This window comes from Poromitra crassiceps, assembly GCF_964638095.1.
Source record: "Poromitra crassiceps genome assembly, chromosome: 12".
In the NCBI taxonomy this organism is placed as follows: Eukaryota; Metazoa; Chordata; class Actinopteri; order Beryciformes; family Melamphaidae; genus Poromitra; species Poromitra crassiceps.
The window spans coordinates 17,838,661-17,851,742 of NC_139632.1; the positions used below are offsets into that span (position 1 = coordinate 17,838,661).

The 13,082-nt window shown below is 43.4% G+C and overlaps 1 protein-coding gene across 1 annotated transcript in view; it reads right to left on the minus strand.

Moving 5' to 3' along the window:
• LOC310786057 (CUGBP Elav-like family member 5) overlaps positions 1–12,715 on the minus strand; it is a gene marked incomplete at both ends in the record, with an annotated part of 31,113 nt that extends 18,398 nt beyond the window's left edge. The window contains one exon of the mRNA XM_083647240.1: positions 12,310–12,715. Within this exon, the coding sequence (XP_083503366.1) occupies positions 12,310–12,715 (406 nt within the window). The remainder of the gene's footprint in view (positions 1–12,309) is intronic.
• Positions 12,716–13,082: the final 367 nt, after the last annotated feature.

The window sequence follows — 13,082 nt, forward strand, 5'->3', positions numbered from 1 at the left end:
GCAGGGGCACGGGGGTGACAGGGACTTTCCGAAACGCTCTCAGTCATCGTTCTGACAACAATATTTTCTCTGCCCGGGCCTAATGGGCTTGTAATGAGTGCTGTAATATAAGCAGTAGCCTAGCGTAACCTGTAAACCTTAATTAAGTCGGGCAGCCACCTTAAAGGGAGCCAGCCACTGTGTGCCCCGTCTCCATCTCCCCATCCTGAGGCTGCCTAACACTCTTTCACTCCCCCTCCATCAATCACTCCATCCCTTCCATCTTTGCCTCGTCCGGCACCAGGTCCTCCTCCGTTTCTCCTTTCACTACCCCTCCCCTCATCGCCTCACCTTGAGCAATGGTTGGAGGGGGGGGGGGGGGGGGGGGGGGGGGGGGGGGGGCGGAACGTTGTAGAGCTCCGAGGACCATCGGTGTCCATCATGGGGGAGAGAAATAATCCCCGGACCCTCCCTGGTATCCTCTCTGACCCCTGAGCAGGAGACCTCGCACATTGATTTGTTGCTACTTGCTCACATAGACTCCACCAGCCTCCAAGCAGCAGTCAAACAGATCCATAGGAAACACATCCCGAAGGACTCTGCGTGTGTGTGTGTGTGTGTGTGTGTGTGTGTGTGTGTGTGTGTGTGTGTGTGCGTGCGCGCGCGTGCCCGTGCATGTGTGTGTGCTTACAGTATGTATACAGGTACACTATATGGTATTTCGAGTGCAGTACAACATACAATACAGTGTGGGGCACAACGCCTAATGAGTGTGACAAATGCTATAAATTCTCTCTGAAAGGTTGCGTGTGTGTGTGTGTGTGTGTGTGTGTGTGTGTGTGTGTGTGTGTGTGTGTGTGTGTGTATCTGGATCAATACCGGGGCAAAGAAGCCATCACAACACAGCAGGGAAATAGACGTTGACACATTCACCCTCACACAATCTATTGTGTGGCTCTGGGGTTAAACAGTTCTCTGGGAGCAGAAGCCATGCCTCACTTATAATCCAATAGTAGATTTTCCGTAGTCAATAGTAGCCATATTGTATCTAGGATGTATATATACTGTAGAGGTATAACAGCATTCAGACAGTAATGCAGTTCCAACCACTTCCTGATGAACTTTCATAAGCTAATGCAGTCTGGCGGCAGATGCCCAGTTGCCCGGAACTCTTTGGATATATGGCTCTGGCCAACACTTGATAGAGGAACCTTGGCATCTTCTCCTGTTCTGTAGCAGCCTATAAACTAGCTGGCTTACGTGGACCGTCTGGGTCCACGTTCTGCTGTTAAAGCTAGGGCCAGCTCTATAAATACACCTAGTGGCCTGCATCCCTGATGAGCAGGTTAATTGACACTGTTAATGGATGGGCTTTCACAGGGCTGTAAATAATGTGTAGGTTCTCACTTGCTGCCTCCTGCCACCTCACTTGTGGGAGGGCAGAGGTAGTTGACCTGCCAAGTCCTTCTCTCTGCGGTCCTCCTCTCTCCCTCCCCCCTCCCCTCCCCAGCCAGCTCTGCCGTGGCCAGGGGGATTTACATAGAAATCAATGAAAGTTTTCTCCCAGCACCCTGTCAAGGTCAGGAAAACTGCACCGCTTCCTCTCCGTGTATTATAACAACCTCCCGGAAAAAAACACAAACATGACCTGACAAAAAAAGGAAATCATGAAATCACTTGCACCTGGCTTACACACCACCTGCCTGTAAACTGCTATACAGCTATAGCGCGCGTTTTTCCCATTGATACAAAGTCTCCATTTAAAGTGTCACGTCGGGTATATTTGATGCGATATTCATAACAACCCGCTGTCCTTCTTTCAAAAGGTGAAGGCGGAAACCTCGCAGAGAGATCAATTGATCACGGCGAACGGAGCCACATTCACGGATGATCGGCAGCTGCAGACTGACTGGCATACTGAGAGAGCAGATCAGGTTCTCACTCACTTTGATTTGACAAATTGAAAGATGCCTTTAAAGATAGAGCTTCAAAGGAGGCAGTTTGCCTGGATGGAGTGATGAAGAGAGGGATGAGGAAGAAAGACACACGAAGACACCCCCCCACCCCCCCGCCCACCATACACTCCACTGCAGCGCTCCTCATACACTGTACAGGCCGTGTTGAGATGAAATACTCATTGTACATTTCTTCAAAACAGCCTTGTAATAAGCACTCTACCTCCAACAGTTGGCCTTGCATGCACTGAATAGCAGCAGGATATATTCCAAATATTTTTCAATTATGCCCTGCATGCCAAAAATGACAACGTTTTGTCTTTGTCCCAGGATTTTTTTGTATTTATCTATCTCCTGTCAGCACCGAGCTGGAGTGCAGGCATAATTAGCACTAATGGTCTAGCTAACAAGCAGGAGCCAGGGCGTTAATTGCATTGATGCCCATCTCCTAGTAACCACAGAGACAGACAGACAGACAGACAGACAGACAGACAGACAGACAGACAGACAGACAGACAGACAGACAGTAGATAGATAGTGTAGGTAGATATATACTGTAGATAGATATAGATAGATAGATATATAGATAGATGAATAGATAGATAGATGGATAGATAGATGGATAGTTAGATACTGTAAGTAGATAGATACTGTAGATAGATATAGATAGATGAATAGATAGATAGATAGATAGATGTGACAGACAGACAGACAGACAGACAGATAGATAGATAGATAGATAGATAGATAGATAGATGGATAGATAGATAGATAGATAGATAGATAGATAGATGGATAGATAGATGGATAGTTAGATACTGTAGGTAGATATATACTGTAGATAGATATAGATAGATGAATAGATAGATAGATAGATAGATAGGTAGATAGATAGATAGATAGATAGATAGATAGATAGACAGACAGATAGATAGATAGATAGACAGACAGACAGACAGATAGATAGATAGATGGATAGACGGATAGATAGATAGACAGACAGACAGACAGACAGATAGATAGATAGATAGATAGATAGATGGATAGATAGATAGATAGATGGATAGATAGATGGATAGTTAGATACTGTAGGTAGATATATACTGTAGATAGATATAGATAGATGAATAGATAGATAGATAGACAGACAGATAGATAGATAGACAGACAGACAGACAGACAGATAGATAGATAGACAGACAGACAGATAGATAGATAGATAGACAGACAGACAGACAGACAGATAGATAGATAGACAGACAGACAGACAGATAGATAGATAGACAGACAGACAGATAGATAGATAGACAGACAGACAGACAGATAGATAGACAGACAGACAGACAGATAGATAGATAGATAGATAGACAGACAGACAGATAGATAGATAGGTAGATAGACAGATAGATAGACAGATGGATAGACGGATAGACGGATAGATGGATGGATAGATGGATAGATGGATAGATGGATGGAGTTGATAGCAAAGGTAAAGACTGTTCATTGGATGGCAGAAGAATAGAGGAGGAACTACTGTGTCAGACAAATACATTTGAAAAGCAGCCTATACAGATATATGGAATCATCAGCCTTAAATTAATTGGAGTCCTCTTTTTTAATGAAGCCACATCTACCTTTGAGTAGTGAAACATGGGAAGGGTGCCATGTTGGAACTCACTATAAAGTCTGCATACTCCGCTCTTTGGACCAAAATAACATTTGATCATCAAATAATAAACACAAATTCCATCCGTCTTCTTTGCACTCTTTGGCATGCAATTTCTCTGTGTTCCACTGAACTTGAATGTGATCCTATCTCCAGTACAAAGCCTCTGAGCAGTTTGCGTCTCTGGCAGGAGAGCACAGAGACCTTTTCTGTCTTGTGCACCCCTTGAGGTTTTTGCCATCCCAATAGTGCCCCCTCACTCATGCGTGTCGATGATTCTCCTAAATTTGTTCTATTAAACTCATATCAAACTTTTAGTAGGCCTAGCACATCTGATTATTAAATGGAAATAATTTGAATAATTTAATACGATTCTGACAGTTTCCAATTGGAAAGTTTTACCAAGATGGACCTATGAAATTACTTGGAATATTGTTTTTATCATTTTGGAAATAAAATGTAATCCCCAATCATTCCAAGTACCCATTGCAAGCTGCTCCAGTACCCCTAGCGGGACACGTACCCCTGGTTGTGAATCACTGAGCTACTGCATCACTACACTAGTGGAAAAGACAGATGGAAGTAGTGAGGGAGGAGGCATGGCTGTACGATTGAAGGGGTCGAGGGGGAGGGGAACTGAGGGGGACCCAAGATGGAACCGAGGAGGAGAGGGCACTACACTTGCCTACAGATGCTCCCTCTGTCTCTCTGTCTCTCTCTCTCCCTCCTTTTCCAAACAGTATGGGAGCAGTCTTTTGGGGGAGGCTGGCAGGCAATCAGTGATGTCATGCCAGCAGTACAGCGATGGCAGCTTAACCTATTTTCAGAAATACCACCCAATTGCTATTTATAACCGTGCTGAGCAGGGTGCATCTCCACACATCGCGCACGGACCCCGAGCATTCACATTCATTTCCCCGTCCTAATGTGTGTCTTCATTCTGGTCAGGGATTGTTAAATATCCGTTATTCAGCAGCACTGTCGGAGGAAAGTCCTGACGTTGACAGTATTGCTTAGCGGTGTCATCATTGCCATTTAGGGAGGTAACACAGGCGATTATTTATGTTGTCAACAGTAGTGCCAATTGTAGGATCTTTTATTCTGTTGCGACAGGTAATAATAGCAGTATTACCAATGCCTACCATTGCATAGTAATAATAGCCATATGACAGTAAATAGCTTACTGTCCTAGCAACCTAGCACTCATGGTGGTGGTAGTAGTAGTATTGTAACAAGTATTACTAGTATTACTAGAGGGATTTTCTATTTATCAACCGCTTTTGGGTGATTATGTTATACACCTGCAAAACTTGCCCTCCTCCCCTTCCATCTTCAATCCCTATGGTTTCCACCCCCGCCCCCCCCCCCCCCCCCCCCCCCCCCCCCCAGCTCTAAAGCTGTCAGAGGAGTCCTGCCTGTCCCCAGCTGAGCCGTCACTCTGCTCTCCCACTGCCTCGGGATAAAAGCCACCATTTGTTTCTGCATCTCTGACAAACACTTCATCTTCTCCCCTCCACTTATCCATCCGTCCATCCATCCGTTGTTCTTTGCCCATGTGTCTGTCTGTCATTTGCCTTGTGGTCCTGCTGCATACGTGTGCCTGCTGCCCCTCTCTCGCATTCCTCTCTGTCACGTTGGGCCGTGTGACAGAGAGGAATTGAGTGACGACGGCGGCGGCGGGCAACTCGCACGCAGCACACACTCTCTCGTGTTCCCGGGCACTCTCTCGTGCACGCGCACACGCACACACTCTCTCGTGCACGCGCACACGCACACACTCTCTCGTGCACGCGCGCGCACACACGTGCACTTACATTTATGCATTGCTTATTCACACACACACACACACACAGACACACGTCAAGGGCTCAAGCATTTTGGCAATCAGGGAGATGTGACAGCTTGTCTAATCTGTGATTGTTTTTTTGGCCAAAACACGGGGGTTAGCAAGCCTTCCAAGGGCACCGTAGTATAAGGCAAGACAAATAACTTATTATTTTCCAGGCTTGTACGAGGCTTTATCGCATGAGTTCTCCTGAACCATTCCAAAATGGAGAGGGATTATCACAAAACATTGCATTCAAATCTCCTCTCTCCTCTCTCTCTTGTTATTTCATTTTCCTTCTCAAATGAATCTGTGCCCAGTCAGGCTCAAACGCAGCATTAAAGAACGCAGGGCATTCTAACAGAAACCACCAGCACCCCCCCCCCCCTCTCTCTCTCTCTCTCCCTCTGTGCCTTTATATCTCTTCTCTCTCTTTATAACAGTACATTTTGCTCTGTAGGCACGCGGCACTGGCACTCTGCTAAGCTCACCATACAAAATAGATAGGCTTCTATCCCTCTATTTAGACAGAGGCAATAGCTGTGACCTTTGTGCACGAATGAGAAGCTGCATGCCTCTAGAGAATCGACCTTTGGGGAAGAAATGTGACCTGCAACACACAGAAAATATTTCAACCCAACATCCTCTCTCTAACTCCATCGCTGTATTCTAGTGGCCTGAATTCCTTAATTAAAACGAAGCATACTAAAAGAACTCCTACTAATTCTGTAGTTTCTCCTGTTGAGGAAGTGATTTTAATATCAATTTGCATTAGAATCCCATCAAAAAGTAATTAACGCAAATGCAAATATTCTGGGGCAATGACGTTTTGTCATATTTTGGGATAAATTCTGTGACATTATTATACAGTACAACCACAACGGACATCAATAGACTTTAAGCATCCTGCTGTTACAAAGACATGACAGTATAAGCCAGGGATTCACTTTTGCCCAATGATGAATTGGAGATACAAAAAGAACAACCTTTAAATAATGATCACAGGCACGCAATGCGATAACAGACTCAGGGAAATGACTGTGGCACCGTCCACAAAACCCACAATGGGAAACCATCCAAAACAGAGGTTCATGTAGCCCAATTTATCAAATCCACATGTAGACGTGTGCTGAAGCCGGTCCATGTCTGGCCCTGCTCTGCTCTGGGCCCTGTTGGAGAGCAAGCATATTCCACAAAGGTCATGGAATAGCAGCCTTCAAACATAATAAGAGCATAATCTACTGCAATGCCATAATGAATGTTGCATTGGTGCAGGAAATCAATCCATCTGAAAGACCCTCCTCTCAGGCAGGGGTTAGGGGGGGGAGTGGAGTGGAGACAGGATGAAAGCCAGGTGAGGGTTTGGTGTGAGGACACCAGGCGAGCGAGGCCTTGTCTGCATCAGAGATGGCCCCTCTCCTCATCCCAAAGTCAAGGCCCATAGTGGCTGTCGGCACCAGCTGAGCTCCTGCATCTTTTATGAGGAAAGCCCTGTTGCTTATTAGAATATTTACAGACATTGAAGGATTGGGAAGCGAGTGCTATTATTGCATTAGCCTGGCTTTGGTGGCCTTAACTCCCCAGCGCAGACAGAAGACGTTATTCTAGACATGAGAAATCAAATCACGAGACAAAACTGCCAGGGAGGTGGAGAATTGTTTCCCACTGTCACTCCATGTTCTCCTGCTCAGCCGAAATGCAAATCCTCATTTGTTCTGAAAATCTGCTGAAACGGGTGCCATTTCATTAATCACCACACAACCGCACAACACTCAACCTGCTAAGATGTCAAAGCTAAAATGAACAGAGAGACTGCTGCCTGTCTTGTTTTGTTGGGAATATCCTCTCAGAGCATCGTGTGTTGATTATCTATGCACTCCTATACAGCTCTGTTTATAGGCTGTGGGTGAATTTGCTCCCATCTGTTTCCTCAGGGGGGATGCTGTCCTACAACAGTGCCGTGATCTCCGGCACTTTCCATACGGGCACATGCGATGTGGAGACACGCTCCGACTTCCATCATATCAAAGAGGAGAGACACAGAGAGAGGCTTCGGCAAAAGCCAGGATTCCCACATTAGCTTCGTCAACACTCCTGCCTGTCAGCTCTAATCCTCTGGAATACTCTGGTCCCCTATTAATACAATCTCATTTTGCTTCCCTCCTTCAGTGCATCTATCCTTCTTCCCTTCCATCTCTCAGCCTTATTTGATGGGGAGGACAAGCCACAGAGGAATGCTATCCATCAGGCCGGCTCAGAGGGAGGGAAAAAAATAAAAAAACTTGAATAAATATTTCATTAGATTATTCCACGATTTAATGTGCTTCTGCTTGGCTGGGGTCTACGGCAATATCTCGGGTCCATTTATAAATGCATTAACACAATGATCCCCGACACTAGCTTAATATTGATACTCTGCAAACTGGAGCAGCGGCAGCACCGGGTTTGTTTTGTCCGTCTGTCCACTGTGCTGAATCACTCCTGCAAAAAAAAAAAAAAGAATCTCCTCCCTTTCTGTCTCTGTCTTTCTCTCAGCATCCCTTCCTCTCTCTCTGTCCAGTATGTTCATCATGAGTTCATTTCCTTTTCTTAAACGCGTTGTACGAGGGACAATTTCACAATCTCAACCAAACCCATATAATTATTCAGCAACAAATCCACCCAAACAGATCAATTTCCGAAATTCCACACTGAAACCGATTAAAATGGCTCTGACTGCTTTTCATGTATACGCCCACTTTTTTTCCATTTTTTTTCAAGCTGAACTGTCAACTACCGGTATTCATTAATTTGAGGAAACAGAATAAAAATATCCTTCACACCATGAGAAAAAAAATCATATTTACAGACGAAAGCCTTGGTTGTGCATAATGTGCGTGAACGTGCACGTGTGTGTCCTGCACGTGCTGTAAGTGAAAGCTAATTAGAGCCAAAGGGAGAAGTTTTCACAGTCGGTGATAAATTCAACATCAGGAAATCCTCTACCTATTAATACCAATTGAGCGACAATAATTGGCAGGCCATCGACAGCGTGGGCAGAATTAATCATTTGAACAGGGAGACTAGACTGCATTTTTAATTGGCAGAGGCAGCCACTGTTTAGGGAGGCAACCAGCTGATCACCCAAGAGACTGCTGCTTCAGACAATGCACATTTGCTAATCCTCTTGAGTCAAGTTATTATGGCCATGCATTATTATCACGCTTTACAAACTAATTCCATGTTTTCCCTCATGGATTACCAAGGGCGGCAGAATCAGTTGCATAAGAAAAGAGGGGAGAAAAAACACACGACACGAGACAACAAACTGAAGACGAAATGAAAATCTAAATAAGAATGCACAGAAATTGGTACGATGAAGAATGCTTTTGTGTGTGTGTGTGTGTGTGTGTGTGTGTGTGTGTGTGTGTGTGTGTGTGTGTGTGTGTGTGTGTGCGGATGTGTCTGTCCCTCTGTCCATCAATGTGACGTTCTACTATAATTCCATCAAGTTCATACTCATAATCCTTTCTGCTTAATAAGATAATTTTGACTATAAAAGAATCCCATCAGAAACCATTGACATATTATGGTTTGAGAACTTATTGTTCCATGGATTCATTATATTCTAAGCCAATTAATTTGACTAAACTATACTTAACTAAACAAAATTAGTTGTTTGGAAGTTAATGAATAAGACTGTGAATTAAGTTTGACAAGTGTGCTTGAGTAATATTTTACAATTAACCTCTGAATATTTACTTGTATCTCATCAATTTGTGTTTAAACAACAAAGTAATCTTTAAAACTTGATAGAATTGAAAGGTAACAACAAGTCTGGTGGTACGTCATACCAGTGCATAAAAGTTCACAGACGGGGGAAAAATCCAAGGCATTTTCATAACTTTTTCAAAGGTAAAAAAGAGGTCACGTTAAACACACACACACACACACACACACACACACACACACACACACACACACACACACACACACACACACACACACACACACACACACACACACACACACACACACACACACCTTTCTTTTCAAGAATGAGGTTTCACTTTGTTATTATTCATCCCCTTTTGAATTTGAATTTGGAAATTAAAGCAACTGACAGGGGACCTGTGGAAGACAGCGCACATCGCTTTGAATGAATACAAACGGCACATCTCAATAAAAGGTTTAGGAGAAGAATTTTCTGTGAATTGTTACACTAACAGAGTAAGGATGATGCAATAGCTTCTGTTGATGATGAAATCAAGAATACAGACCAAAACAAGTTAAATTGTAAAAACAATTTAGATATGCAATTAATAATATACTATACCATACTATATTAATTAATAAACTAAGAATTTGATCCCCTAAATAATTGTGTTGTATATTTCACTTGAAGTACGCAGATGTATCCGAGCTGCATTCTCTCTCTGTCTAAATTGTCTGTGCCCTGACTTCAGTGATCAGACAACAATCAGTCAAGATCTGAATACTGCAATCATTATGCAACACAGGGCAATGACATGTTAACACATATGCGCCCGCATGCACACGTGCACACACATACAAATGCCAAATGAGTGCTACTGAAAAATTTGTTTGCTTCTACATATTGACAATATCAACTCTAGAATCAATCTGCATTTGATACGGTCAGATTAGAACAGGCATGTGGCTTCGTAAAATATGCCTCTAATATAGAGTAGAATAATATAACGGGTACCTTTATTATGCTTGCATTTTGTTATCCAAATGCGATCATAGAGATTCCGCAGCCAGGAGAAAATGCTGTACTGTAGATTACCAGGTAATGTCAGTAAGGACACATACAAAAATAAGAACCCTATCATTTTCATTCATACGAATGTTCCTCCATTTATATCTATAGCATAACATCATGCCTATTTCCTTCATCATCATCTCTCTTGTAAACTTGAAGTTATTTGTTTATTTTAAGTTTAACGTTATGCTTGAATTAATAACACTCAATCAAGGGGCGTCAAATTGATGAACATTTTTGATACCAAAACAAAGGCTTCATGAATGTTGTGGATAACCTTTGTCATGTTAGGAAATGTCAGATCTTTATGATGGTGATTGTATATGTCACAGAAGACATGATACTGTGATAATACGGTGTTTTGCAAATGGCATTTACATTACTGCCATTGATTGTCATTTGTCTTTTCGAAATGTCACTGCAATAAAAGTCTCATCTCATGTACTGTAGCATCCATCACATATCAACATCTGCTCTGCAGCAGGAATGAAAGATGAGGAATTGTAAGGGAAAATCTGAATTTAGGAACAGACCCATGTTGTATCTTTACTGAATTGTGACTAAAAGAAGATTTAAACAAGGACCAATCACATTCATTGCTGTTTGTGGTCTACATCATCTGTGGGGCAGTCTTAGAATTAGAGAGATGAAATCACCATAAACATGAAAAGGCAATGTAAATGCAATGTAAACATAAGTCTAAGAAATATTGTTTGGACAATGGTCCTTTTAATAATGGATAATGTTGTTGCAAGCAACTAAATTATATTGACTATAGTGGCCCGATGTGTTGAAATTCTGATCATAATGAACCAGATCCCTTTGGTCCATCCATGTCATGCCATACGTGAAAGCCTCAGGAATCGGCACTTTGAATGCGTTTTACCAATAGCTTTACAATGTAAGGGTACAATTCTCAAGAGGTTATGTGCTTTACGCAACTTGAGTGCCCTTGAGCAAATGCAAGTTGATCAAATGTCAGATGATGTGTGTGAGACTGCATGTGAGTGCAACAATGTTTGAACAATGTATATGTTTACCAAGGTAAACATGTCAAATAGGTGGAAGAGGTTGGGATTACTTTCCTGAAATAAATAGTGGCAAGTGTGGTGATGATGCTGAGGATGATGTTGAGATGATGATGATGATGACGTCTACATTGTGATTGAATGTGAGGGGGGACCACATAGGCTAGGCTGTTGTGAAATTAATTTGCCAGAAGGCTGTGATCTACAAAGTAGACCTATCCATCCGTGATAAGCAAGTTGAGTGTGGAAGGTGGAAGTTGTCACTGTATAGTGAACTGTGTGGATTTACACGCTCTCCCACAGCCTACCATTTCAGCAGAGGGGGGCAGCATCACTGCTTGCGTCGTAGCGACGTCCGTCATCTTGTGACAGCTCTTGCGTCCCTATTTTGAGACATTGTGGTAGGCTATATGGAATTGATTTGGTTGTGTCGGGGTTGCAACCAGCCCACTCCATTCGCACATGGGGAGATGTTAAAGAAAGCATACGATGAATAAATGATGCCGCCCCTCCGCAAAAGATGGGACTGGCAAGGGGAGGCTCTTTAAAAATGCATCCTTTCCAAGCGCCTCTGCCCCACTTCCGAGAGCGCGTTAAGAAAACACAATTCAATCGCAATAAAATACAGAACATAACGTCGGTCGATGCAGCACGCTATTCTTGATATTGAAAGCAATCGCAATGTTTGAGACGCGCGCATTTTGGGCAGCCAGAAATAACAAATAAAAGGCTACCAAACGTGAAATTATGAATTACCCAGACGGGAATGTAGGCTATAGGCTTTGAACAAATATTAGGTTGTCAGAAACGCAAGGGAACTAATGCTTGACAAACAAAACAGTCAGAATTGGGCCACATCATGCATGTTACGTTATTCTGAATTGCTTAGAATTATAGGTTTGTAGTAGGCTATGGCTGAATGGTTAAGCCTGACGGTTCCACAAAAACTGTAAAAAGTGACATTAGCCTAAGGAAAATACGCATTGTTTCCCGACTTACAATTCCAACACAATTCTGTTCAAAAGGCACAACTAATTATAGGCAATTATTAGGCAATTGGCCTCGCAGGCATTCGAGGGGGGGCACGTTACCTTTGTGCATGCCGGTGTATCGGTCCTTAAGCACTGTCAGTTCGTGGATTTTCCCAAACTGTTCAAACAGGGGTTTCAGGTCTTTTTCCTCCAAGTTCCGCGGTATCTGCCCGATAAACAGCTTAATGGCATCTTGGTCTTTCATGTTGCCGCTCTCCGGATGAATGGAAATGGGTTCTGACCCGTTCATGGGTTTGGGGAATGTGATCTGAGGGTACTGGTGCTGGGGTGGGATCAGTAGTAGTGGTGGTTGGGTCGGTAGTGCCCCCGGTCCGCTGAATACCAGGCTGGAGTGAACGGGCTGCAGGGGCTGTTGTAGATGGTGCTGCCTTCTTGTTTCAGTCTGAGTGAATCTGGCCATTCTGAGCTGGGAGCAGAGTGGATAATAATGACAACACACACACATACACACACTGTGAGAGAGCAAGCACTCAGCTGGAAACCAGGCTGACTTTCTATCCGACACACAACACACACGCACGCACAGTACGAGGCAGAGGGGGTTGATGGTGGCAGAGGAAGCGCAAAAGAGCGATATTCACCACTCTGGAGCGACACCCACAGCCATTTATGAAGTACTACAGCTTAGGTTGGGCACGGATTTTTTAATATTGTATATTTTACAACTTTGAGACTTCCTTCTCAAGCCAAAGTAGGCTATGCAGTAGCCTAGGTTAGATCTGAATAAATAAAAGCACCAGATGTTATAAGCTCACTGGTATGTGGATAAATGTTGAAGATGGCCAAGACCACCAACACTAGCTCCTCAGATT